We start from the raw sequence: 27,979 nt of genomic DNA, 5'->3' as shown, positions 1-27,979 counted from the left end.
ACCCAAAGATGAGATTCAGATTCCGATCTGTGAGTTGCTAAACCAGTGATCACTGTGGCCATGATTGCGGTTAACAGCTTCGTGGAAGCTACAAGATACGAGAGACTAATGGTTAGGTTCGTCACATCTTAGATGTGAATAAGAATCTAGAGAGGAGACAACATTCTATTAAGCACAGAGTCGAAATTAAACTTAACGAAGCTTCAACAGTCGAACGTAGCTTCGGGGCTTTGAGCTAATTTCTCTGCTCACTGGAATGTAGCATATAATACCCAGTGGAAAGGGAAGTTCTTCTTCTATTGCTGCTGATTAGCGTCGAAAAAGATCAAGCTAAAAACGCCAACGCATGATCACCAGTTAATGTATTTTTAATTAGTCACTGATTCTTCTCCGGCCCGTTGACTCTTTTCACGTGAAAAAAGCCCAACACGGTGCATTGAATTATTCCTCCAGCGGCCTTTTGATTAACAGTTAGTTCCATTATGTGTTTGAAGATTGTAGGATGACCGAACATGGATACGGCTGTTAGATTAAAAGTTGAGTGGGCCACTTGCGCATCATTGGAGACGAGGCCCTGAGAAATCCATTCCTCCTTTTAATAATCTAATAAACGTTGTATAACAAGTACGTTCGAGTGCCCTTAAGGGGTCGAGGCGAAGCTTACAGTCGTGCTGAAATAATTGTACCAGGCTGACACCGACAAGTGCGGGAGATGATTGTGATGAAAAATGTTTCCTATGGTGAAATCACAAGTTTAACAGTCAATATATGTCAATTTATTATATATATGTAAGATTTACTTTGTTTTATTTCGTATTTTATTCATATTTTGATTTCTGCATCAAACGTTCTCCATTCTCTCTCTTCTACCGCCTCACGCCACCTTCCAAATACTTGGGCCCCATTAGTCATACTCTTCTTCCTGAAAAAACGGTTTCACAATTCACAACAAGGACGTTGCCTCGTCTGCTTGTTGTGCGGCTCCTTCTTCTTTTTGAACACGAGTCCAATCCTCCAATCTGAGCGTTTTTGAGCCTGTACATCAACACCCGCCGTCCTCAGGACTGATGCCAGTGTTTGTCGTCTCTCTGGGTCTGATGCAGCAGCTGTGGTGAGTCTGGTCTCTCTGCTTTATCTACAGGGTCTCTTACTCTGGTGCGTGTGTTTATCTGAGATGGGAAACTGTGTCGCCACCGTTCACATCCACTTATTAACATCTCCTCACGTTTTGTTTGTGACGTTTAAGCTGATTTTGTGGCCAAGTGAACGAGCAGGTTCTTCGACGGGCCAGAGTCATATTGAAGCCGTGATTGTTGTTCTGACCATTGGAAAAAGAGGATGTGAAACTGATGATCTACTACTTTTTGGCAAAGTCTCTAATCTAAAAAAAACTGTTTTTGCAACTGTCATTTAGTGTGAGATCGTAGCTATTGTAGGAGTAAAGATATCAATTATATATATTTTTTTTTAGGGGTAAACATTCAATTTCATAGTGACCTTAAAATCTATTGTTACCTTCAGGAGATTTTATAGTTAAAACTGAATGATCTGAAAAATGTTTATCAAATGTACCAAACCACAAATAACATTATTATTATATCTGTATTACTCCTGGTATTTTCATCAAGAAAGGAATTTGAGGGCTAGAGGTGGCTTCTCACCAAGAACCTTAATCCTTGTGTTATCTCAAGGTCAGGGTCAGGGTCAAGGTGACCCATAGGCCTGGAAACTGAGAGGCTTCCATAAATACATGTACGGAGTTCGTTCACTTTGACCCAGAGACAACACAAGGAATAAAACAAATACATTTGTTTGGGGCCTTAGGGTCACTTTGACCCTGAGATCACCTTTGGAGTAAGATTATTACTGGCTAATGAATCTGGGATGAAGATATAAAAGCAACGTATCCGATCTGTGCTTCAGAAGGGATTCAGACAAACTCTGTGTTGTTCTACTTTCTCACTTTTATATGTATATAAAATGTGTGTATTTGAAATATATCAGATTTATATTCTCAGACTCTAACCTGACACATCTTTATATATATATATATATAATTCAGTATACTTACGAACGAAATATGGATCCTGATTTAATAGTCTATATTCTAATAAAAAACATAATTACTCAGAGAAAAAAAATAACAAAATGAAGCAATACATATTTATAAGGTTACTAAATGTAAAAAGTTGCCTTGAAAATAAATAGAAGGTTTTCTCCTCTTTTGTTTGAATGAGGTACTTGTGTTTTCAAAATTAGACACGTATTGAAAGTATAACAATAAGAGCTTGAAAAGGAGAAATAGCGAGTCCTTGGTCTGAAGGACATTGTGAAACCCTGTAAGTGGCCGTTTTGTAACCCGCAGCAGCAACGGGAAAGGAAACATATGGTGGAACTCATTATGTCTCTCAGAACTGTGACTCAGAGACACGAAAATGTCTCTAAAACCAATTTATGCATCTGTTTATTTCTAGGATGATTGGTCCCAACACTGAGAGCCACCAGTTCTACTCTCACCAGATAAATATTTTTTTTGCAGATATTATTTTACTTGTTGACAAAATGCACTCAAAATTTAATTGCTTTTTTTTTCCGCTCCCTTCTGCTCCACTTCTTTCTTTTTCTTTTTTTCTAAAAACCCCTTTGTCCGAGCCACAAGCAATTACCTGTTAGCAGTAATCTCGGAATTCTATAAAGGAAAGCAGGGAAATGGAGGCCTTTATGCATGTGGCTGATAAGAAACTCCCATTTTTCTCACAGTTTTTAATTCAGCTCACACCCTATATTTGGCACCAAGTGCTACAATCTGATGTGAGTTTCAGTTGCTCTTTCTTATTATGCTTTCAACCATGGCTATGCAGACCAACTCTTCATTTCCTGCTCTCCCGTACTAATATTTGCTAGCCTGGGGGTTTATTTTTCTTAAGTGCCGTTTTACAGAAATAAATAAGGAGCACACTTAATTAATATTTTAGTGTTCCACTTTCTCGCTATTTCTAATTCCCAGTGCTTGGAGAATTTTAACAACGATGTTTCACTTTATGTCTTTAGTCACTGAGGTAGTAGTGGGTTGATGAAGTAGTGTCGACTAGATGTCACTTTCTTCTGTATAATCTATTGTTTTGAATGGATAATCGATTGAAACCTCACATCAATTTTAAACTGACGGCAGCACCTGCTGAGCTGTGAAACATGTGACACGGCATCATGAAGCTTCGTCGTCCCATTATTACCACAATGTAAAGTACCGGTTTGAAATAAACAATAGCAACCCTGACAAAAGGAAAGGATATGTTTGGTGCTTCAATCTGGCTTTGGTTTCATTTTTATTAATAGAAATCTATAATTCATCTAAAATACAAAAATGTTATCTTTCTGAACTAGACAATGTCTTTACTTTTAAAGATATAGTTCATCCAAATTTCTAATTTTACTTGTTTATTACTCACTCACATGTCGATTAGGATTTGGGATTATTTTGAGAGTAATCTGTTTCTTTTTGAGTTATAAGGTAAGGTAAGGTAAGGTAAAACTTTATTGATCCCTCAGGAGGTCTCCTTTGGGAAATTGTTTTTTTACAATAGCCAGCAATTTTTCATAAACAATAAAAAATAATACATAAAAAATAAAATAAGAAGAACATAAAGAGGAAGAACAAGATGACACAATCTAAGTCTAAAGACAAAGACAAAGAACATAGGTCAAGGAAAGAAAAACAACAAAGACAAAGATACAAAGACTAACATGGAACAGAACATCCAGATACTCTCACTCCACTCCTGCCCCCGAACTCAGAATTGTACAATTTAATAGCCCGAGGGATGAATGAGTCCCTGAGTCTATTTGTTTTGCACCTGGGTAGGAGCATTCGTGCACTCATTCTGCTTCTCTGCTCACTGATGACAGTGCTGAGAGGATGACTGTCATCACTATATATAGGCAAAGATGTACATCCATTTTTTTGTAGTGACTGATGCTCAGTTGTCTCCGTCTTACACTTAAAAACATCCAAATACCAGTCTACTGTCTACACTGGGAGGTCTCGTGATATTGACCCTGCGTGTTTTCCTGTCTGTGTATCATGTTATGTATCATGCCTTTAGGCTTCTGCTACAAACAATCTTGAAATATAGACCTGTTTTATTTTTATTCAGAAAAAAATCCTCTTGTGGAGACGTAACAACAAGAGGGGCGTTACAGACGAGTAGAATGGGGGTGTTTGGATGCTTATTGGTGTATCTTTTTGGACGAAGACGAAGACAACTGATCTCCAGTCGCTTCATGAAAAAGGAACTTACATTTTTGTCTTTATCTCCAAAAAGAAACGTATTACTATGAAAATAATCTCAACCCTTAGTCGAGGGTGATTAGAAAATTTGTGATATATGAATTTTGGGTGAACTATCCCTTATCAAAACTTTAATAAAGGGTTAACACATGTCTTGACAGGTACCATGAGGGCAGTATTGATGTTGTTCACTCTCATTTTGGGGGCGTGTGAAGCAGAAAAAGGTAAATTTTTGGAAAAAAATCAATTGAAATGTATTTTTTAACCTCTCAAATGTATCTATGTATCTAGAAAGAACGTCCGGTGACGCAATGGGACCATGCGCAAACGTTTGGACAAACGACTCCCTGGTTCCTCTGGGGTCTTCCGTCACTGCTACTTGTGAGATCAGAGCCGGCTGCCCCTTCAATGGACAAACTGGCCAGATACAGTGGCACCTTGGTCACCGCTTACTTCTCGAAAGCTCTGTGTGGACTGAGGCTGGAAGTAATGTTTCAGTGGTCAAAATACAGAGCTTTAATTACACCCGGGGGTTCCTCACCTGCAGTCTTCGAGCCTCAACCACACTGATACTGGGAGGAGTGGAGATCAGAGCTGGATGTAAGACCAAACATATATTGATATTGGTTGCCTTTCACTGCTTTGGTTAAGAAGCTCATTCTTCTCCGCATTTTAACAACGGTGTGAAAAAAGCATGCGTTTCCAGTTCTTAGCTTCAGAAGATCTTTCACTAGGAATGAAATGTACGATAAAGCCGCACGGGAAAATGTATACTCTCCACTTTTCCAAATAACAAAACAATGCTCATTAAAGAAAAATGTACATGTAAAACAAATGGGCTTTCCAACAACTATACATTAAAAACATAAACAACCATGTGGGATTTCACAGATATCAAAGAATAAGAGGTAATTGAATCAGATTTTAAAGCCGTTGCAAAAGCTCTATGACTTGATTTTTAATATTCTCCTAAGAAGGCAGTTAAGAACATGTCACATATCTTAGCGCTCCTTCTTAGCCGACACCTTCTTAAGAGCCTTCTCACGTCCTTAAGAACAAATCTGGGATACCCGGCAAATGTCATCGTCAATTACTAAATAGTATTAAAAAATATATATTTGATAGTTTTTGTAACTTCAAATCGATGTATCCCTTATCTTATATACCTTACCTTTTCTTGAATGAATGTCTTTAGATCCACCCTCTGCACCTCAGAACTTGAGCTGCCAAACAAATCTCACCGACCCTAATAAACTGACCTGTCGCTGGGATGAGGGTCAAGAGACCCACCTGCCCACCCAGTACTACCTCCACACACAGATAAGGTAAATGAAAGATTTTTGTCTTCTTCCCAACTGTCCCTTATACTATTGCCTCACCGCAGGGACTCCAACGAAAACTCCACTTACAAGCTTCCACTCGGGGTCCAGAGCTACATCATCCCCAGATCAGGGTTTGTGCTGTTCTCCGAAATCCAGGTCTATGTAATAGGCGTGAATGAACTGGGAGAGGCAAGGTCGGACTGCATATTTCTGGAGCCTGTCAGTGCAGGTAATTATCAAGTAAACATGGACATTCAAAGATGTTTTATTTTAACTTAGAGTGCTTTTTGGTTACCATGGTTTCTAAGAGCACATGCCTTCACGAAGCCTCAATTTACTCCTATAATAGGATTACTTAACATTACATATAGATAGATAGTGTCAGTGGGAAAGCAGCACAAACGATAAGGATAATCATCATTAATCATACTAATAATGTAACATATTCCTCCTAGCTTGCCGGGAGTGACAATACATGAAAAAAACTAGCCCACAATAACGTTCGACAGAGTTAGACCAATGCTCATAAGTCTGTCGTCTGAGGAAACGAATGTATTCCTTAAAGTCGTGAGCATTTCCCGCAGCCATCATTATTATATTAATATTTCCTTAAAATCAGTTTTGAGTTATGATAATAACATACAGGTATATTCTATGACAATCTTCTTATCTCCTTGGCTGAGGTAATAACTGGGACTTCTGAATTGTAATTCCATATTTATACACGGCAAGAAGGAAGTCTGTCTAATGGCTATTCGTGCTTTACTTTATCTTTTTAATTGTTGATGGACTGACACCTCAATAAAAACTCTGGACTGGTTATTAATGTTATAGATTACTTGTGTTGGCATATATTCTCGTAAAAGCCAAATCATGACACCAGTAAAAATAAATTATTTATAATATGTTTTTGGATTAATCTCTAGTTAATCTTGAATTTCTCTTCAATTGATATTTGATGTTGTTTTCTTATAAAGCCAAGTTCGACCAACCGACTATCTTAATGATCCATTCGATGCCTAAACGCTATGGATGCCTGAGGCTGAGCTGGGCTTTATCCACGCACCAGGCCTGGATGAGGGATTTCAGCCTGACCCTAGAGGTCAGAATGAAACCAGCTGACGGGAGCAACTGGATCCCGACACCAGTGAGAGAGAAAATTAACATTTCCAAATAGAATATATATGTATAACGCAGTTCCTTGTCTGGTCCAAAAACATCCCTCAGATGTTGGTGAGCAAAGCCAGGCCTAAAAAAAAGGTGGACCAGTGCCAACTAAAGCATGCTACTCAGTATTTTGCTCAGATCAGAGTCCGATACGAGCTCAGCCCATGGAGTGAATGGAGCAGCAGCCAATCCGGAGTCACCTTGGAAAGCGGTAGATCAATGCACGGACTCTACGATTTTCCAATCTATCACCTTTTCTTCCATTTGCAGAATCTTTCAATATATGCTGATGTCATGTTCAACATCTCCCATTACTTTGCTCCGGAGCACAAGATGAATTGATGTATTGAGTTTTTCTGCACTCTCCATCGACCTGCCTTGCAGAGGAAAAGTTAGACTTTTCTAAAGAGTGAAAAGAGAAAGAGCTTTTTGACGAGCGGCTGAGTTGACAGCTGTCTCTTTCTGTTTCAGCTCCCACTGGACACATTGACTCCTGGATGAGAGTATCAGGGGATCACATGCGCAAACAGCTCAACATACATTTGTTTTGGAAGGTACACACATCACACATGTGGCTTGACACCTGTCACAAGGTGATGCCGTTCCTGTTATCGGCTGTGGTTCTGTGTGAGGTTGTTTAAACGCTCGCGTCTCTTCTGTCTTCAGCCATCAAAACAATTCCGTGCCAATGGACGAAATGTGTCATATATTGTGTCACGACAAAAAGCTGTGAGCAAAAGGGGAAGGTTGTGCTTCACGAAGGAGAGACTTTGTGCCTTTAAACTTCCTGGTACGAGGAAAGTGTATCTGACTGCAGTGAACGCAGCGGGAAAATCCTCACCCATTGAAGTCCAGCTTTATCAACCGAAAGGTAAAACCTATATTAGCTTTAATATAATTTCTATAAAATATCTGGCCCCCATGAGCGCAGTTAGAAAAATTAAAAATGTGTCTGATTAATTCTATTGTAGATGTATTTGATTATTTTATTTTATCATTGTTATTAAATGTTAAAACATTGTAAAGCAAGTTCACCAATGTTAATCCTGATTGAAATTTAAATAATACTATGCATTTATATTTATCATTATCATTTCTATAAATAATTTCAGTATAAAAAGATATATAAAATGAATAACCAAAGGTGGTGAAACCTCTAAATAGTGACATGAAATTTGAGAGTAATAAAATAAAATAATATAACTATGAACATACAGTATATCCTATTTGTAAATGGTTGCAACACAAATCATTTGAGAATAAAAAAAACGGTAAAATATATATATATATATATATATATATATATATATATATATATATGTAATATGTAATATGTAATATATAATATATAATTTATTATGACTCTTTTTTTTATTTGTTTAAAACAATTACATAACACTAATATCACAGTTGTCTATCCCTCCAAACATTAGCAGTATCTTTGACTTGAAAACCGATTTGACTTGAAAACTGAATTGTCCACCTCTGATAGTCTCATAGAAAAGAAAATGAAAAAAGTACGTAATTTTTAATTGTTGCATCATACACAAAGCTTTAATCAAACTAAACTGACATTATAAAAATAATTTTAAAAATCTTAAGAGTAAAATCAAATAAACATTATGTCCACCTGGGCATACTTGATATACTTTGTAAAATAAAATGTAAATCAAATATGAGGATCATTTATAAATTCTTTAAATAATTCCTTAAATAATATTTAATATAAAAGTCAGTTTTGCTTTTGACTCTGTTTTTTTTTTAGCACCAGTGGTAATAGAGAATGTAAAGGCTTCTTCACATGATGACTCATCCATCCTGGTCCATTGGGAAAGCAAAGAGTTGTACACTCTTACTGGCTTTGTTTTAGAATGGAGGCCTTTGCTTGAGGACGACCTATCCTTCATTCGATTCGAAACTGCAGGCAGAAATACCTCAAGTCTCATCATAAAAGGTTGAGTGAATATTTTCCAACATTAAATGTATAGTTTCACTGGCACTTATACGCACCTACCCTTTCTCTCATAGGTGGTGTTGAGCCATACAAGCCCTACGGGATCGCTGTGTATCCTCGGTTTAAGAACGGGATCGGCCTTCCTCAGATAGTTAATGCCTACTCCCGACAAAAGGGTAAGTCGTAAAAGACACTTGGATGATCACACAGAGAGCAGGCCGGGTGTGGGAGTTGCCTTGCACCAGCTTTAGAACAATTGGATTTAAGGAAAAGATGGTTGGTGGTAAGATAGTGTCCTCTTGTGGACGCACAAAGAACTACTTGGGGTGCTTTTTCCAGCGTTAACATACTTTGTGTACCTTTCACATTTTTTTGGGCCCTTGCACCGATATGTCAAAACATTACGGTCATCATCCCAAGATGGTCGATTACTAAGAAGTGATTGATAAAATACAATAAAGATCCGGCAAAGTATTTATTTATTTTTACAATGCTCTTTACAGCAACACTTCTTTTCAGTGGGATGATGACACTGATGATAAGCTTGTCCACATGTTCAACAAGATCCCTTGCTTGTTTATTATTCGCTCTGAGCAATTTAAAATCAATCCAATGCCACCTCCCATTGTTAAACAGGATTTTAGCTATTTATAGCAAAGATATTTGCAACACAAGAACCTTTTTGGATAAGAACGTCTTCCCAAAACTCTACTCGGCCCAGTTTTCTCGACTTGAAGTTCTTTGGATACTGGGAGGACTCTTTGAAGTGACCAGGAATATAAAATGTAGCTGACAAAACCGAGATAAAGAGACTTAATCTCTCTTTATCTGGTATTTGGCAACAGCACAACCAATAATCCAGAATATTTTTTGTTACACTGTTCTGACACAGGGGGATCTAGAAAACAATTTGTTTTATCTTATATATCACTGCTTTAAGTTGCTCAAACATGTGAAAATGGATGACTCATGCACAGACATGTTTTTATTTACTCAGCAGTAAATCAGGTCTGTTTCCTAGCAGATCACCAAATTGTCCATTCCATGATAACATGGTCATAATGTGTTCATACTAAAGGTAATCATCAAAAAGTCTCCTGAGTAGATAATTCTATTTCCAGTCCTAATTAGTCCTGAATAGACTGCTCTTTACTAGTGATGGCCTGATGGAGCTTCATGAAGCAGTGTAATTTTTTTCAGTCCACTAGATGGCGGTCTCTGCACTATTTTCCTTTGTTTTGAACAATTGCTCTAATGAAACATCACATTTTTAAACTGATGGCGCCACCTACTGACCTCTAAACAACATGACACTGCTTCATGGAGCTTTTTCATCCCATCACTACTCTTTAGTCCATTTAAGAAAATGCAATACCATCACAATAAAGTTAAATAAATCACCAAACAAAGGCTAAAAAAATGTGTAGTTCTGTTATAATTGAAAGTCACATCAGTGTTTGTCCTTTTTAAGCTCCTTCTGCGGTTCCAAACATGAAAGTTAAAAGAAGGTGGGAGGCTCACGTTGAGCTCACATGGGACGAGTTGCCTATAGAGCAACAAAACGGTGTCATAAACAGCTACCAAGTGTTCTACTGGGACAAACAGGGATCCATTTTTTGTGAGTACAAAATGCAAATGAAATATTAAAAATAATGTTGTTTTAATTGGGTTTTTTGTGTTCTAGCTGTGAACACCGATGCAAGTGAGAGGAGGGTGGTCCTGAGAGGCCTGACCTCTGGATCGCTGTATGAGGCCTTTTTAATGGTCAGCACTCAGGGCGGGAGCCTGAACGGGTCAACCATTCATTTCCAAATTGAACCCTTTGGTTGGTATAAGCACTATCACCATTTCCTGGTCAATGAGTTACAGTTTACTTACACTCAGATGTCCATATGTGCAACAGATGCAGTAACCAAGGTGATAATCGCGTATATGTGTGGCCTGGGACTGGCATTAGCCGTTATATTTACCGTCTCAACTTGTTTGTCCAACCAGAAAAGGTAAAATTGTCCAAAAGCCTAATTTAAATCATTTTTATTATGTTGTTTTTAAAGTAATTGGTTGTGGTTAGTTCTATGTCAATGGATAATGATACTAGAATAATGTTTGACTTATGTTGTTGTTGTTGTTATTATTGATATTATTATAGTTTATAATTATATACATATATTTATTTGTGTGTAAAACTCAAGGCACGGGTACCCAGCCTGCCATGTCCGTTTATGTGGCTCTGTTAATGGAAAAAAAGAAGGAAAAAAAGGATATAAATGATCAAGTTGATATTGTGAGTTGTAAAGATATCAGTATTTAAGATAGATAACAGTGAAATTTATCTTTGATGGGAGTGTTTGCTAAAGAAGATCGAACATAGAGATATTTGGAATTGATTGAGCAGAAAATATTGATACCTGACTCTTGAATGACAGCGTCTTTCAAGAGGTATTCATAAAGACCATTTATCTTGTATTGCTTTTCTAATATGTCCCCACTTGGTTCCAATTTAGTTCCACGCCCCTGGATTTAGTTAAATTATACCAAAATGAAACTTTTGATTTAGTTTAAGGTCAAAGGTTTCATGTGATCAATCCATTATATTCTGAAGCGTTTATTGTGTTTTTTGCAGACTAAAAGTGGGTCTTTGGCCAGTGGTTCCGGATCCAGCTAACAGCAGCATCAAGAAATTGACATCGGGATCAATAGAGGTGACGCTGATTGAGTTAATTCTCATAATCATTATTTGTTTATATTATTTAATTGTTTCATTCATTATCATTATCAAATAAATCATTAAAATAATAATAATATATTAATTTTTGTTACATTTAAGACAACTGAAACAATCTTTCATGTACATGGATTTATGATTCACAGGCATAGTATGAACACAACATCCCTGAGTGGATATACTGTATATTGGACAATATATTGTTTATTACTATTGTTTTATAATGACAAATGAAGCAATCACAGTAATTGAGGGAAATAATTTATTTCAAAAGTTTAGGTAAAGTTGTTTCAGAGTTCAATATACTATAAATATGAGCATGTTTGTGGTATTGACCTGCAGCCTAACTTGATTTTCTGCCACAGAACATGCAGTCATTTAAAGACGTTCCAGAGCCAAACCCAGTTTACTTCTCCCATCTGAGCCTCATGGAGGTTCCAATGAAATCAGAGCACAAGGATGATGACGCCTGGTTGAATACTGCAGAGGCCACCAGTGATCTTGGAGAATCCATTTGTGGCTCACCATGTCTCCTCAACAGCGACTCAGTTACATATGCTACTGTTGTTTTTTCATGTCAGGGCACAGACGCGCCACAGGCACCCAGACCTCACGTCTACCTGCGCTCGGAGTCTACACGCCCCCTTTTAGCCTCAGAAGAATCTGGAAGTCCCACTTCTTTCCAAAATTTGGATTCTGATGGGGTGGAAGGTGAGCCATGTTTTTTTGGCTCCAACGCTGAAAGTGGATCTGAAGGGGACAGAGAAGATCTTTGGAAAGATTTTCCACTTCTACAAGCTTTAGCCTTGAATGAGAGTGAAAACCCCTGAGTTATCTTCATAATCTCTACGAATTGGTGCGAAGCCCTCTAACCGCTTCGCTATTGGCCCCGCCTCGTCTCTGAGAAAGCTTAATGAAATCGCCACCCAGCTGGGTGCAGTCCACTTCCTATAAAGGCGGGAAACACCCGCCGCACTTCCTCCAACTGAAAACTCAGCGAGAAAAGGCGGCTGCTGGGCGACGAGGTTAGAGGGCTTCGCACCAATTCGTAGAACCTGAGATTATGAAGATAACTCAGGGGTTCTACTTCATATTGGTGCTCCGCCCTCTAACCGCTTCGCTATTGGTTTAAACCCAAGGCGAAGCCCGACGGGATCAATGTACCCCCAGCTAGACGCCGCTCCTGACAGCAGCATCACTAGGGCCCCGCTGGCCGTGGATCCAAATCCATTGGGACCGCGGGCCTTGGGGGAATGGAATCGCTCAAAAAAAGTATGAGCTACTGATCCTGTCGCCATGTCGAGGAGAAAGGCTCTAGCTAAGGCTGAGGTGGACGCCCAAGAGGCTCCCAAGACAACACCCCGCGAAAGAGCCACTGAAGCTGCCACACCACGGGTGAAAAGTGCCCCAAATTCGCTAGGAGCAGATCCACCCGCTCAATGAGAGACCTCTGAGGGAAGACCGGCTCACCAGGCCAACATCTACCATGGCAAAAGAATAAGGCATCCGAGCGGACAAATGAGGCCAGGCACCGCAAAACAAAACCCGCACAGGACAACAGTTGAAGACGATCTTGATCCGGATCCAAGTGGGGCGGCGGTTGGAAGGCCCGCAGACGGAACGTTGGGATCGGACGCAATGACACTTATGACTCCTCGACTCAAGGAAGACATTCAGGGCTAATGGGGAGAGCACAAGCTCACTCGTTCTCTTCGTGGATGTCAGGTCCAGAAGGAGTGAAACCTTAAAAGCCAAAATGTCACTCATTTGCAGCAAGCCCAGCCGCACTGCCGAGTGAGCTGCTGCCACGAGCCCCAGGGGGGACACACAGCGCCTGCTGCCGTCCTTCTCTCTTCATGACGGCGAGCTTCCAGCAACTGTGTTGTCAGTCGGAGAATGGGCTGGATACTTGTGTCCGGGAGGCACGCATATCCTTCCTCCCTGTTCAGCAGTACCCCCAGGTAAACTAACTGCTGGACTGGAGTCAGAGTGCTCTTGCTGAGGTTCACCATCGTTTTACCGTCAACATACGATACGGGCGGCTATAAATCTGTTCAAATAGCTGACCAACTCCCTGTTCCGCCACTCGTGTCCAGAGACAAACACGGGGTTGACGGTCAACTGGAGCGCTTAGCCCCGCCTGATTACTTCCCTCTGCAATCTGGAATGAAGTAAAACCAGACTCCAAGTCGAATAATGTTCCGTCAGAACCGCCGCCATAACAAACTTTGGGTTGTCCTCTGGCCCGCCCCCACCATTGTCATAGGGTGGGCCATTGACGAGGGCATCACAAGAGACGCATCTCCATCTCCTGAACCAACAGCGCATGTACTCGAGCTGGATTCACTAGAACCCCCACTCTCGTATATAAAATCCAGCTCTGTGGGAGAAACTCGCGAGCGCGCATGAGAAAACCTCAGATGCCATGTGGCCTACAAGAGATACTTACCTGGATCGCTCTCGCATACCTCATGGCCGACTCCATGCAGCGAACCAGTCGTCCTCCTCGTCGCGGTCTGTTCACGATAGATGGACGACTCAGCTCGACTCATCAGGGCCCAACTACCTTTTTCTTCTCATCACGTTGGAACGTGAGCTTGTCGAGTGCACCGCACAGGACCCTGGTCTCGAAAAGCGCTTACTTACTTATGTTGTTTGTTTTTCTTAAACAACATTGCATTAACCTGTCTTGATCATAATCATGATCTCTGATGCGGCGTGGGTCGACAAGCCTCGAACGCTTCCCGTCACTGTCAAAAGCCATTGGAAGCCGAGTTCATTAAGCTTTCTCAGAGAAGAGGCGGGGCCTCGAGGATAAATCAATAGCAAAGCGGTTAGAGGGCGGAGCACCAATATGAAGTAGAACCTATTTCAAACTGTTTGATTGTACTTTTGTTTTGATTTTTACTTTGTATTGTTTAATGGCTAAATGAGACATCTGGAAATCAAATCATATGTGATGTTAAAAGGGAATAAATTGTTTTTAGATGTCAAATGATTTTATATGTACATATTTTTTTTTAAATATAAGAATTAAATCGTTAAAATTTAAATAGAAGTCTTCCAATCTTATAAGGTGCTTTTTTTTTAATCTTGCTTTTTAAATGTGCATTACGTTAGCATATTCCTCATTTTTCTATAATAAACATTAAGAAATGAAAACGTTTGTTTCTCAACTGCTTAAAATGTAATTAAGACACAAAACGTAAGTTTCACAAATACTTAAATTTAGAAAAATGCATAATTGTTTCAAATAATAAAATAAATTATTTCCGAGAACAAATAAATGAAAAAGTAATAATATATTATTCCATATCATATGCACATTGTGTGTCATATAATGCACATTTATATTATTGTTGTGACATATTAACTATTATAATGTATAACATATATACACCGATGTAGTGTTATGTTTTTGGCGCTGATCGCAGTCGATCGATGCGCTCTGCTATCTTTTGCTGTCCTAGCACGAATTAGCTTTTCGACACTCGACTAGTTCAGACTAGCAAGATGGCGACTCTGTCGTAGGGGTCGAGTGTGAATTTTCTTTCACAGTTTTTTACACTTTTCGGCGTTTAATTGTATCACTAGCTTAAAAATGTTTGCTCTACGGAAACTCGTGAAGCCATCGGCCAGCGTTCTGAAAGAAAGTGGAGCTCTGTGTTCTGCGGTTAAAGCCTGGACGTGTTCGTCTGTACAGTCAGGACACGCCGCTAGATGTGGTGAGTATTTCACCAGCAAATGTCACATTATTATTTACAATATTGTACAACCCAACCGTTGATCCAAGACGGATCGATCCATTATGGTAATCTTGATATATAGTTTGTTGATTTATGTTTGTTTGTGTACAAAAGACCTGGGGGAAAACAAGAATATGATATAATGTAATGTCGCTTGATTGACGTCACAATAAATGGACAAACCATTTATTTATTTACTATCTTAACTGACATCAGGGTTTACTGAACACAAGTAGAACCTTATTTTGAACAGAAATAATACAATTCCTGCATTCAAGCCAGGGCAATGCACTGTTTATTTTTGCTTTAAATCTTACTGTTTTTTTTTAATGTATCTGCTTTATGGGTGATTCTTCTGCTTTTTTTTCTACGTTTAAACCTGCTCCATTGAATAAAGATTGTGACAATTATCAATTAAGTTGTTTTATGAATTATTGCAGTTTGCCTCAGTTTCTGTTTCAGATGTAAGTAAGTAAGTAAGTAATTTTTATTTGTATAGCGCTTTTCCAGACCAGGCTCACAAAGCGCTTAAACAATCAAAACAATATTCAATAAAGCATATACTTTAAAGGTTAAGATAAAACTGATAACACAACAGGAGTTCCAGAAAATCAAGGAAAAGCCTGAACAAATTAAAACGTCTTAAGATGTTTCTTAAAGTAAGTAAGTAATTAATTTTTATTTGTATAGTGCTTTTCCAGACAAGGGTCACAAAGCGCTTAAACAATCAAAACAATATTCAATAAAGTATAAGGAGTCAGTAGATCCATCAAGCGCAAAGAGAGAGGACGATTGTTCCAAAGCTTAGGAGCAACAACAGCCTGAAAGGATTTCTCTCCCCTGGTCCTGAACCATGTGCGAGGAACCATCAGTAGATTATGATCCACAGACCTCATAGTTCTCTAACCGGCTCCTTTTACGGCATTGTGGATGTCATTATTTGTGAAAGCATAATGCTTCTTTCTGCATCTATTTTGTACACAAGTTTACATTGCTTTCCTTTGTAGGGTCCCGTTACAAAAATCTTGTTTAGAGAGTTACTTTTCCAGGTGTTGCAGGGGCAACTGGGACCTTTTGGTTTAATACACAATATACACGACGCCATAATAGCTTTGATAATATATATATTTCCTTGATTATATTTCTGGAATTAATCTGTAACTAATTACTGAGTAAATCCAGCTCGGACACTCAAGAAAATCATTAAATATTAAAATTTAAATATCATACCTTTCTGCATATGTGGTATTGTGGTCAATGATGTTTTCAAATATCACCACTTGTCTAATCCTCATATATTTATTATATATATATATATATATATATATATATATATATTACTAATACTACATATCTGGTCATTATATCAATCACTTTCTATAAATGTGGTTATATATTTTTTATATCCCTAATTTTCTTCCCACTCAGTTACAGGAATCTTGGCGGTCCAACCCCCTGTCAGACACTATGCTCGTGCTGTCAAAAAGGTTCAAGGTGCGTAAGTAACTAAAAGTCACTTCAGCATCACATGTTTAAAATCCGTTATTCACGCGTAACCTCCGTCCCTTAGCCCCTAAAACTCAGCTGAGTGACCTTGACCCCGCCATGCTGAAGTTGGATTATCAAGCAGTGCCTGTTGCTCAAACGTAAAACACACAGAATCTCACATTTTTCTAATGTGATTTCCACATATCCAAATATCTTCTCCTTTTTTGCAGAGCCGATGATCTTGTGAAGAGACTCCTTACATTGGAGTTGGCGAGCCATGTGAGTAATGACGGTCTCTCTTCTCTCTTCTGGCTTATCCAATCTCCATCTCAATGGAATGACAATGACAATGATGACAAACAAACTGGCTGGATTAAGGGAATCTTCTTCTTCTTCTTTTCGGCTGCACCCTTCAGGGGTCGCCACAGCAAAACAACCTCCTCCATCTGACCCTGTTCTCTGTATCGTCCTCTCTCACACCAACCAACTTCATGTCCTCTTTCACTACATCTTTAAACCTTCTCTCTGGTCTTCCTCTAGACCTCCTGCCTGGCAGTTCCAACCCCAGCATCCTTCTACCAATATACTCACTACCCCCCCTCTGTACATTACCAAACCATCTCATTCTGGCCTCTCTGACCATATCTCCAAAACATATACTATGATTGGTTAATTCCTGATTCTATCCATCTTCGTCACTCCTAAAGAGAACCCCAACATCTTCTTCTCTGCTACCTCCAGCTCTGCTTCCTGCCTTTTCCTCAGTGCCACTGTCTCTAGACCATACAGCATGGCTGGTCTCACCACTGTCTTGTATATCCATTTTATAAAGAAAACTGGGACCAAGTGAACTGATGACATCTAAGAAAATCAGTTGTCCAATGTCTTTGTCTGCATAAATGGCCCTTTATTTCTAAATCTGCATTCAAATGGTTGAATAAGAAAAGTTGTCTTCATGTACAAGGCTTTAGAAATGAATGGCATGTCATTACCATTAAAACCTGTTTCAGAAATGTGGATACATTCTTTTTAATCTTCAGATTATTTTTTTTTATTTAAAAGTATCTTAGAATGTATTGAAACACATTAAAAATGTATGAATTCGGAACACTTTTTTTATTGTCAATATTAGGTCGCAAAGGCTTTTGTTGAGGCAACAGGAACTTAAGACATTGTTTTGTATTAAAAAGTACAAAAAAATATGTCAACATAATCTATTGGTGCAGCCTATTTTATTTGGATATTTGGCCTTCATTTGTTATTTTTTCCAAATCCAGGTGTTTTTTGAATGGCCATGCTATTTAATGTTTTTATTTTTACAGTTCAAAAGATATTTATTTAAAACATATCAGTCAATTAATCTATTTTCATAATAACATGCAGGCCTGACCTACAGGGAAAAAGCTTTTTGATCACACTATAAAACAACCCAACTTGTTAAGGCCAACTGATAGAGATTTTTTTAACCACGTGGGTGTAATCTGTCTTCTCAGGGTGAGAAGCTGAAGTTGAAACAAGAGCAGATGATTGCTAAAGTCCAGAGAGACAAAAATGACCGTAAATCCGAGGAAGTAAGAGGTTGGTAACTTTGTTCATTACGAAAAACAAAATGTTTCTGTTTTCTCATCCTTTGCTCATCTCTTTCTTAGTGGCGATTATGACGGCCAGAATCAGAAACCTTCAGGATCACTTACAACTACATCGCAAGGTTCGTAAAGCTGAATTTATTATTCTTAATTTAAAGTTGAGAGACGTAAACATGATCATCTGTCATGTACTTCGTGTTCGAAACAACATGTGCGACAGGATTTCCTGTTTAGATAATTGTGTACATTGGTTGGAAATTTCCACTGGTAACATCTCACCAAGTCTTGTGGTTAGAACTGATAACACAATGTTGCAAAATCTATTTTCCCTTTTTAAAAGCATCTAAATCTTGCGATGCGGACTTTCTACTTCCCTTCTAGGACAAAGCAAATAAAAGACATATGCTAATGACGATTGACAAAAGGAAAAAGTTGTTAAAGAAGATGCGGATGGTTCGTTTCGACGCCTTTGAGAAAGTGTGCGAGCAGCTCGGCATCACCTACACGTTCCCTCCAGAGTATCACAGGAGAATTACCCGGCGCATGATTGTCAAGAAGGCCTTCCGCGCGAAGGTAAAACTCGGATTGATTGACGCACATTATCACTCGGATGTTTTTCGATGAGCTGCTCTGACGTTTTTGTGGTCGACTGTGTCATGTTCGCAGCTCTACCAGGAAATTAAGAAAAGGAGAGCAGAGGAGGAGGAGCAGCTGCAGAAGAAGAAGCGCACACGTTTTTCTGCTTCAACAGAGGCAGACAAGACAGATTAACCATTAATCCCATAATCATCATCTGATTGAGCTGATGTATTCTATTCACAACTTTACATCTCATCCTTCAGTGTGAAATAAACAGTATGTGAAGATAACCGTTTCATGTCCTTCATGTTTTTTGAAAACTTTGAGAAAGTAACTGGGACTAGGCATCATTTTTCAGGGGACAATTGGGCCAAAAGTAATTGAATTATTTTGATGTCTAAGTATAACTTCAATAAAAAAAATGTAGAATGCTTTATTGTATGCTAAAGTTGTATGCCTATTGTGTTCTGTTTTGCAATTGTTTTTCCTTTAAAATGATATATAAAAGATTTTCTTCCTTGTTTTCGCTTGGGCTGAAACATTCATACCTGTTCAGTAATGATAATAAAGTAAGGGTATCTTTCATCTAAGTAAATAATTAACTAGTAATGAAGAACACTAGTTAATAAAGTCAATGGTGAAAGGTAATGATGAACATCACATCTTTTTTTTAAACTGATGGCGCCACCTACTGACCTCTAAACAACATGACACTGCTTCATGAAGCTTCATAATTCCATAACTAGTGAAAAGGGGGAAATATTTAATAGTGGGTTCTATTACAAAACTTCATAAAACCCTTTACATAACATTGAATTATAATAGTTATCTTTATGTTCTAGTTAAAAATGAATATACAATTTTTATTACTTTTACTAAGGCACATAATACCTTCAGAAGACAGTAATTCCTGTTTGTTGTGAGTATAATGGGTGTATATTGATTTCACTAAATGCCAGATTAAAATACTTCACATGAACGCATTGTTTTGTCTAAGAACAAATTGAATGCAACCATCTATTATTTTTCTTTAATATTATCTGTCTCTTTACAGTAAGTTATATCAGTTTTGAAGGATTCATTTTTGGTTGAATTGACACTATAAAACATTAATAAGTAATAATTCCCTGGTAACTGTTTGCTATTAGCAGACTTAACAAACTGCTGGCTATCATGGATGAAGCCAGGATGCACCTGCACACCGTCACTGAAGTGGTGATGGAGAAATTGAGGCGACTTTGAATTTAGCTCTTCCTGTGAATAATCTAGACTCAATCGTAAACTGCACTTTTTCTTATTTATACTTGAATTCATATTCTTAAAGATACAGGTACGTATCTGCTTTTATGTTCTTCTGTTGGCTGCTGTGCAGATTTCTTATTCTTTTAAAGGAACCTTTTTAAGGGATTAATAAAGTACTATGTATGCATAATAATGTAACTATATCTTGCCTGACATCAAAGAAGTATCTGGTTAAAACTGGGCTGCAGTAAATGAAAATATATTAGTAGTGGAAGTTGCGTACTAATGAAAGTGTGACGCAGAGTTCTTGAGTAGAAAGAAAAAAACGCTGCACATCAGAAACTAGTAACAGCTTCCTGTTTGGTTCACAGTTTGTCACTATCATCACACCGACTCCTTTAAGGTGAGTTAACTCCACATTTAGTATATTTAATTTACCATAGTAAATGTTTATATGCGACAACATATACCTCTCCGCTGCACGTAACAATTTCTAACTATTTTGTATTTTCTAAACACACATTTGTGTCCTAATCTTAATTTTAAAAAAGGAAAAGAAAGGAAACTTTCCCAACTGTTTGTCGTGTAAAAACCTCAGATTAAAGAGCAATTAACAAAAATTAAAGAAAATATGCGTTTAAATTTTTTTTGATGGATTTTTAAATTGTAAGATTTTATTTAAAAAAAAAAAGTTTTTCTCTTTGTTCTGGCTTTTCTTAACATATTTCATGTTCATAGCAGCAAGAGGCAGAAGCGCTGATGTCAACCACAGTGGTAACAAATCCTCCGTGTGCAGGTGGATATGGAACTAATGTCCAGACTGGAAAGTGGAGTACCGGCCTGTGTGACTGCTTCAGTGATGGGTTCATTTGTGAGCTTTTTACGTTGATTTATTACATGAAGTGTATGCTACTTCAGCCATTTTTTATTGATTTATTCTATTTATTTGGTGTAGGTGTCCTTGGCTTATTCTGTCCAATCGCATTGGGCTGCTACACTGCAAGTAGGTATGGCGAGAACTGCTGTTTGAGCTGCGTGCCGGGCGGTCTGACAGCAATGAGGACCCACATGAGACTCACTTATGGCATTCAGGTTTGTGACGCTAACTTTTTGTGAATCTCTCACGATCAACAAGTTCACACGAATAGCTTTGTTTTCATTTCGAATGTGTTGTGGTTTTTCAATTTGAGTCAATCTTTTCACCACAGGGAACAATATGCCATGACGCCTTGATGGTATTCTGCTGCGGCCCGTGTGAAGTTTGTAGGATGGCCAGAGAAGTGCGTATTCAGGACGGAAGTGTTTAAGTGTCACCTTGGTAAAAAAAAAAGGGAAAGAGGTTAATCCACGTCAGTACATGGTGTTTTGTATTAAAATGTGAAAAGGCACAAGATTTAATTCATATGTCACTGTTCGTGTTAACAAACAGCATTTTTTACTTAAAAAATAAAACACAATTTAATGGAACACATATTTATATTCTTTGTGTCTTTTTCGTATTGAATTGTAGATCAATGGTTTCATTTGCAACGTAATAAACATGATTATATCATTATATATGTTATCAGTGGTAATGTACAGCACTTTTAAATAAATCATTTTAAACAATTTTACAATGTAAGTAAGTAGGTAAGTAATGGTTATTTCTAAAGTGCCTTTCTGGACCAGGGTCACAAAACTTTAACAATGAAGTACAATACACAGTTAGAATATATACTATAAACTATAAAAGGCACATAAGACAAACACAGGAGTCCCAATGTCAAAAAAATACAAGATAAATATAATCATTTGAAAAGTTTTTTTGTCATTACTGAGTCATCATACCTAAGATAGATTTTTCAAACACTAAAATATGTTATTTTACCCTCTTTTTTTGTTATACAGAAAGATAAAATATTTCTCAAAATTCTAAATATAATTTATTTATATTATTTCCTTTACATTTTAAGTTAAAGCGTCTATACATTTACAATTAAGAACTTCAAAGTCTACGAAGAGTTCTTAAAACTTTTTAAAAATGTTTTTCTATTATATTTCAATAAGCTTTCAACTTCTTTATAGAAAGTGACACTTCCTATGTAGTGACGTCACATCATGCAGTTGCGAACTGATTTCACTTTTTTTCATGAGTGAACGAAACTTAGAAAGAACGATTTCAAATGTATTTGTATCACGAATAAAATATATATAATAACAAAAAAAAAACGAGCCTTTTTTACTCGAAACACTTTTCTATTTTTGTACCATTTTGTCACTTCCTGGTCTGACGACGACGCTTTATGATTGGCTGACAAGGACCGTCAAGCCATCAATTATATAAAGGTTATATTATTGTTACTGTTTATATTTTAGGGTTATTCCTGTTAAAAACAAAATTATAATATAATATAATATAATTTTTGCTTTGTTATTAAAAAATAGAAAAATACACGCGATTTGTGGTTTATCTGACGTAGCATTCCCCGATTGGCTGTTCGTTTCGTGGCCTAGCAACCAGATGAGGCTTTAGCGATCATCCACACACACTAGCTTCACTGTTAGCACAGAAGCTAGCCGCCATCTCTAGCCAAGTTCACTTTCTCAGCAGGAAAAAACACGACTATATTTCACCATGTCTTCACGAACCCTGCCTATTCTCTTCATAAATCTCGGCGGAGAGATGCTTTATATTCTGGACCAGCGGCTCCGAGCCCAGAATATCCCTGCAGACAAAGCTAAGAAAGGTAACTTAGCTTAGCAACACAGACTATAGTGATGATACAGAAATGTGTAACCTTTTTTTTTTTATCATTCCAACTTCCAATTATTTATCCAGTTTATGAATAACTATAGTATATTGAGAGCGTTGTTTTGTTAGATACATGTGTGTATAGTTGCCCTTTATGATACATTTAATTGAAAAGTGCATCTTGTATCTCTATCAACAAGTGGGTATGTCATGAACTGTTAATTTAGTATTTTTTTATGAAGTATCCAATTCAGCTGGCTGGAAAGAGGATGACAGACAAAGAGGTATTCTTAGAATGTTCAGTAGAATTTAATTTTCGCTGCGCTTGGCTTGAGTGTTGACAAGGGAAAGTGGCTTATGTTTAGGTAGGTAGGTAGGTAAAACTTTATTGATCCCTCAGGAGGTCTCCTTTAGTATTTTAAAGACTTATTAAAATCACTGACAACATGCCTTAATCATGTACACATTATTGTGTCAAGAACCACACTTAAACCCATACAAATACATATTTTTTTGTGTGAAAACTATTATATTTGTATTTGCTAAAGGTACAGTAACCCTTTACACACATGCATCTAAAAGCTGTCGAATAAAATGCAATTGTCTTTAACATCTGAATTCGTTTTTTAGGATAAATTAAAACTTCATTTTTATTTAACCGCCATCATTCTTGACTGTTTTTGCCTCATCTTTCTCAATTAAACCTGATGAATATTTTTTGGTAAATCCCGAACATCTAATGAATTACAAACGTATGGAATAACAATACTTTGCAATAGTGTTTAGTGCAGTTTCTTTCAGTTTAGTCTGCTATTTAGTGGTTTGTTTTCATCCTGTGCTTTGCTTTTTTAGTTTGCATTTATTCAAATCATTTAAATCTAAGGCTAATCATTTATAATTGATGAACAATTATGACTTATTATTGACATTATTTTTGATAAATTTTCCCCCAATAATCTATCCAACAAAATACTTCCAAATAAAACGTAACTTTCTTCATATTTTACATTATGTTAATTAAAATATAGTTTATTAATGGAACACATCTAAAATAATTTAATCGGTGCTTGTATTTAAATGTTATATACAAAACAACTAATTGCATTGAACCATTATTAAAACGTATACATTTCAACAAGGACTGATGTCTTAATATCTAATCATAGCACTTTTTTAGTTTTTTATATATTATTTGTACATTACTGCTCTTACCGCTTTAGTGTAGTATTTTCTCTTACTAGCTCAGTCATGTATTCCTGCTGTGTTACTCACTTGGTTTCTACACACAATTTTGAACCTGAGTTCAGCTTCTATGGATGTTTCTCCTTTTTGACTGAACAGTTATGAATGACATCATTACCACGATGTTCAATAAAAAGTTCCTGGAGGAGCTCTTCAAGCCGCAGGAGTTGTATTCGAAGAAGGCCTTAAGAACAGTGTTTGATCGACTGGCCCACGCGTCTATAATGAGACTGAACCAAGCCAGCATGGACAAGGTAGAGTGCAGACTCATGACACCGCTGAAGCTCGACTTTACGCCCTTTTTCTCTCTACAGCTGTATGACTTGATGACCATGGCGTTCAAGTATCAGGTTCTCCTTTGTCCTCGTCCCAAGGATATCCTCCTGGTCTCATTCAACCACATGGATGCGATCAAGGACTTTGTTAAAGATACTCCAAACGTTCTCAGTCAAGTTGATGAAACTTATCACCAGCTGATCGAGGTTTGGTTTCTTTTTTTTGGTTTTCTTCGAAAAGCAATTGAACATTTGTATTTGTGTCTGAAAACAATTGTCTTCTTTAAAGTCTTAATTCACCTTTTTGTAATGTTAAACAGATGGGGAGACAACAGTAAACTAATTTAAATGAATTGTTAAATTGTTTTCCCTTTCAATATATGGAAGTGTATCGAAGCCGTTAGAATATTGAATGGTTGAATTTAAAATGTTGGAACTTTGCCTTTTCTATTGAAATGTTTGTTTTTCACTTTTGTTTTTAAGCACTTATTTATGTTTATAGAATCAAATTCAAAGATTTCTATATTGAATGGTTGCATTTTATTTTTATTGAACAATTGATTCCAATAGTTTGTATAATGAAATAAAAAACACTTTTTTTTATAGACATGTGGGTATAATTGTGCGAACATAATTCATATTGAATTTAAAAGACATTGTATTTTTTTTTTCATTTTAGAGTTTGCTATAGTAATTATATTAATTAGAAGATACAATTTATTCAAGTGTTCAATGTGTAACATTTTAAATAAAAAAGAAAACATTGTGATAATGTCTTTTTAATAATAAAAAAAAACAACTTTCAATTAAATGCTTAAAAAACGTTTTGATTAAAAAAATCTACATTTGAAAGTCATATGTTCCATGTTGTAATCACTTCTTTTTTTCCCCTTCAGATTTATACACCCTTATCGAGTGGTGAATTGCAGCTGATAAGACAAACACTTCTCATATTTTTTCAAGATATGCATATAAGGGTACGTTTTGCAACAGTTGGATTAACTTTTTAGAAACTGTTTAAATCATTTAATATTTGCTTGAATTCTGTACTGATTGCTTTCTCTTACATTTGCACAGGTTTCTATTTTTTTGAAGGACAAAGTCCAGAATTCGAATGGCCGCTTTGTGCACCCCATCAGTGGCCCAGTGCCCTCTGGGACACAAGTCCCTGGTTTGATAAGGTAATGATCCTCAAAAATTGCATCTCTGATTTGCTTAAAATAATCCCATGGTAAAATCTAATAAGGATTATATTGAGGAAAAAAAAGGTACCTTGTAGTGATTATTCGTCTCTTTTGTATTCTTATCCTATCTTAAATGGTTATCTGAGGCAGCTTGTGGTCATCTTAAGAGGTATTAAGTTGCTTATTTTAGCTCCCTGTTTCTCACTCTGGGTGACTAACCACACATAAAGCAAAAACAACTTTGAATGAGTGTGTATTTTTATCATTTTGTTTCAGGATGTTTAGCTGCACCGGAGAAGAGGTCAGTCGACTGCAGTTCAACAACGGGGGAAACTATGCAGGAGCTCTTCGAGAGGGTTCCTTTGACCTTTTTGGTGATAGAGTAACCAAACTGGGGACCAACATGTAGGAATCATGTATTCTTGAGCGAGATAATATATAAAATGGATTTAAATAACAGACAAATGAGAGTAGTGGCTTAAAATCAAACTACCCATAGTTATTATTTCTCTCTCTGTTCTTCTTGCAGGTACAGTGTGACTCGACCAGTAGAAACGCATATTTCAGGAACATCCAAAAATTCTGCACAGCACACGAAGGTGTGGAGCAGGTTTATAGTTGCTTTAGTACTTGTTGACCTGGCTGAAGAAACTAGCTAACAATGATAATACTTCATGTCAACAGGTGAACACCACCCCTAACCCGCTGGCCAAAGAAGAACTTAATCTGTTAGCTAAATTAATGGGTGGATTAGAGGGTGAGAAAACGGGTGTCGCCGACAATGGCTTCCGAGTGAACCTTTTTGCTACGGATGAGGAGGAAGAGTAGGTTTCATTTTACTCGCACCATTCAATTAATTACCTGTTTATTACTAATGTGAATCTTTTTTCATAGAGAGGCTTTAATATCGAGACCAGATGACCTTTCATATGGAGTCATTAACATCCAAGCAACAAAGGTAAATAACAGACGTTCCCATGCTTCCCTCCGTTGTTCTAATGCCTTCCAAATCGTTTCTCAGGACCAAAAAACCAACGCCGAGCTGGTCAAGATCATGGGCGACTTCAGTATGTCTCAAGATCCGTCTCCTAGTGTGAGCAATAAAGGTGATGACCTTCTGGCCATGATGGATGGCCTGTGAACTCACTCCTGACCGAGCTTGTTTCTGAAGTCTGCTCCTGCTGCTGCTCCAACGAATCAAGAGAAATGTTATTCTCAAATAAAAACTTAATATGTTGGTGTTAAACCAACCTAACGTCAACGATTAACACAAAATATTTTATTGGAAAATGTTAAAGAGAAAACTTATTTCTATCTACTTCACTGTCATTATATTACATATATGTAATATTTTGCTTCCAATATTGTGGCTCATATTGCGCCATCTGTTGTTATTACTTGCTGTATGTATCCAACACTTGCATTACAGTTGTAAATAGTTATAAAAAATATTGTTTGGAAATGTATTGGTCGTTTGTGAACGAATGAGTGCAATGTTAGCATATGTATTAATTTATGAGTTTGTATAGAAATGTTCGAATTGTTATAACGTGAATTATGTTGAACTTTTTATAGCTTAATAAATAAAGTCACATCATGAGCTCGATCCGTTTAAGTTTTGACGTTAGATACCTGGTAGAAGACTTTGTATGTAAGTGTGGACTGTCGTTGTAGTTGCAATGATCGAACACTAGGTGGAGCCGTGTCACTTTTATATTTGTAGAGCGCTTTTCTAGACCAGGGTCACAAAGCGATTAAAAAATTACGTAAATTCTAATTCAAAGTAGACTTATGATGATAAATGTATTTTAATTATATACGTTCTATTCCGGAATTTATATATACAGTATTTATAAATTGTGTTTCTAAAAAAGAATTCTGTCGAGGAATGGGGAATGTTACCTAAAATATTTAAATATTGGTTTTGGGGATAAAAATAGATTCAATGCCTTTTATTTTTCATTTACTCTATTTATTCTAGTCTTGATTTAATATGCATGTTTGAATTACGTTATCATTTCAAACACATTCTTTATTCGCTTCATCTAAAAACATGGAAATTATATTTTTCCCCTTGAATTATTTGACACTTTCCGCTTGGTAAGCGTTTTTATTTATGATTCAGTTTCCTGTCTGACAAGTGTGGGCGACACTGACATGCATTTGATGTGGCTGGAGTCATACAGCGATGTCTCAGATCAAAAGGGAAAAATAATTCTACTTAAAAGTATCGGAAACCTCGTTATGACTTTACCTGCCCACACCTGAAAGACAGGTGGTTACATTTTTATTTTTTTCAAATGATTGATGTTTTTGAATAATAATAATACATTTTAAAGAAAGACACCAACATAATTGCCGAAATGTTTCACTATTTCATCCTAATCCACGTGTTATAATAAACTTGATTTTCAGGAACTCCTGTTGTGTTCTCAGTTGTATCTTGATCT

At 37.1% G+C, this 27,979-nt stretch overlaps 4 protein-coding genes across 6 annotated transcripts; all 4 read left to right on the top strand.

The window, feature by feature from the left end:
* Positions 1 to 918: 918 nt before the first annotated feature.
* On the top strand, positions 919 to 14,618 carry csf3r (colony stimulating factor 3 receptor). The gene is made up of 16 exons (XM_087805802.1): positions 919 to 1,111; positions 4,450 to 4,512; positions 4,580 to 4,888; positions 5,484 to 5,613; positions 5,673 to 5,839; positions 6,588 to 6,757; positions 6,838 to 6,988; positions 7,249 to 7,331; positions 7,444 to 7,648; positions 8,543 to 8,731; positions 8,806 to 8,907; positions 10,203 to 10,349; positions 10,416 to 10,556; positions 10,635 to 10,731; positions 11,355 to 11,433; positions 11,822 to 14,618. Exons 2-16 carry the CDS (start codon positions 4,455 to 4,457, stop codon positions 12,284 to 12,286), a joined length of 2,493 nt encoding a protein of 830 aa, XP_087661928.1. The 5' UTR covers positions 919 to 1,111; positions 4,450 to 4,454; the 3' UTR covers positions 12,287 to 14,618.
* A 333-nt stretch (positions 14,619 to 14,951) lies between these two features.
* On the top strand, positions 14,952 to 19,145 carry mrps15 (mitochondrial ribosomal protein S15). The gene is made up of 8 exons (XM_087805627.1): positions 14,952 to 15,181; positions 16,631 to 16,696; positions 16,773 to 16,848; positions 16,921 to 16,969; positions 18,184 to 18,268; positions 18,340 to 18,398; positions 18,658 to 18,849; positions 18,943 to 19,145. The coding sequence occupies exons 1-8, from the start codon at positions 15,058 to 15,060 to the stop codon at positions 19,045 to 19,047; spliced, it is 756 nt and encodes a 251-aa protein (XP_087661753.1). The 5' UTR covers positions 14,952 to 15,057; the 3' UTR covers positions 19,048 to 19,145.
* A 1,312-nt stretch (positions 19,146 to 20,457) lies between these two features.
* On the top strand, positions 20,458 to 21,564 carry LOC148067582 (cornifelin-like). 2 transcript variants are annotated; one of them, XM_087806472.1, is made up of 4 exons: positions 20,458 to 20,500; positions 20,836 to 20,968; positions 21,053 to 21,189; positions 21,306 to 21,564. In XM_087806472.1, exons 2-4 carry the CDS (start codon positions 20,857 to 20,859, stop codon positions 21,402 to 21,404), a joined length of 348 nt encoding a protein of 115 aa, XP_087662598.1. In that variant the 5' UTR covers positions 20,458 to 20,500; positions 20,836 to 20,856; the 3' UTR covers positions 21,405 to 21,564. The 2 variants fall into 2 exon arrangements, with proteins under 2 accessions (XP_087662598.1, XP_087662597.1); XM_087806471.1 differs by having other exon boundaries at positions 20,462 to 20,500; positions 20,839 to 20,968.
* Positions 21,565 to 22,615: 1,051 nt separating this feature from the next.
* On the top strand, positions 22,616 to 27,058 carry oscp1b (organic solute carrier partner 1b). 2 transcript variants are annotated; one of them, XM_087805477.1, is made up of 11 exons: positions 22,616 to 22,823; positions 23,071 to 23,112; positions 24,170 to 24,324; positions 24,385 to 24,552; positions 25,242 to 25,322; positions 25,423 to 25,526; positions 25,806 to 25,934; positions 26,059 to 26,128; positions 26,214 to 26,353; positions 26,424 to 26,487; positions 26,551 to 27,058. In XM_087805477.1, exons 1-11 carry the CDS (start codon positions 22,712 to 22,714, stop codon positions 26,668 to 26,670), a joined length of 1,185 nt encoding a protein of 394 aa, XP_087661603.1. In that variant the 5' UTR covers positions 22,616 to 22,711; the 3' UTR covers positions 26,671 to 27,058. The 2 variants fall into 2 exon arrangements, with proteins under 2 accessions (XP_087661603.1, XP_087661602.1); XM_087805476.1 differs by lacking the exon at positions 23,071 to 23,112 and having other exon boundaries at positions 26,551 to 27,054.
* Positions 27,059 to 27,979: the final 921 nt, after the last annotated feature.

The sequence above is a fragment of the Callionymus lyra genome, chromosome 13 (genome assembly GCF_982586985.1).
Source record: "Callionymus lyra chromosome 13, fCalLyr1.hap1.1, whole genome shotgun sequence".
In the NCBI taxonomy this organism is placed as follows: domain Eukaryota; kingdom Metazoa; phylum Chordata; class Actinopteri; order Syngnathiformes; family Callionymidae; genus Callionymus; species Callionymus lyra.
The sequence above is the reverse complement of the archived record's forward strand: the minus strand, read 5'-3'. Positions and strand labels throughout refer to the sequence as shown.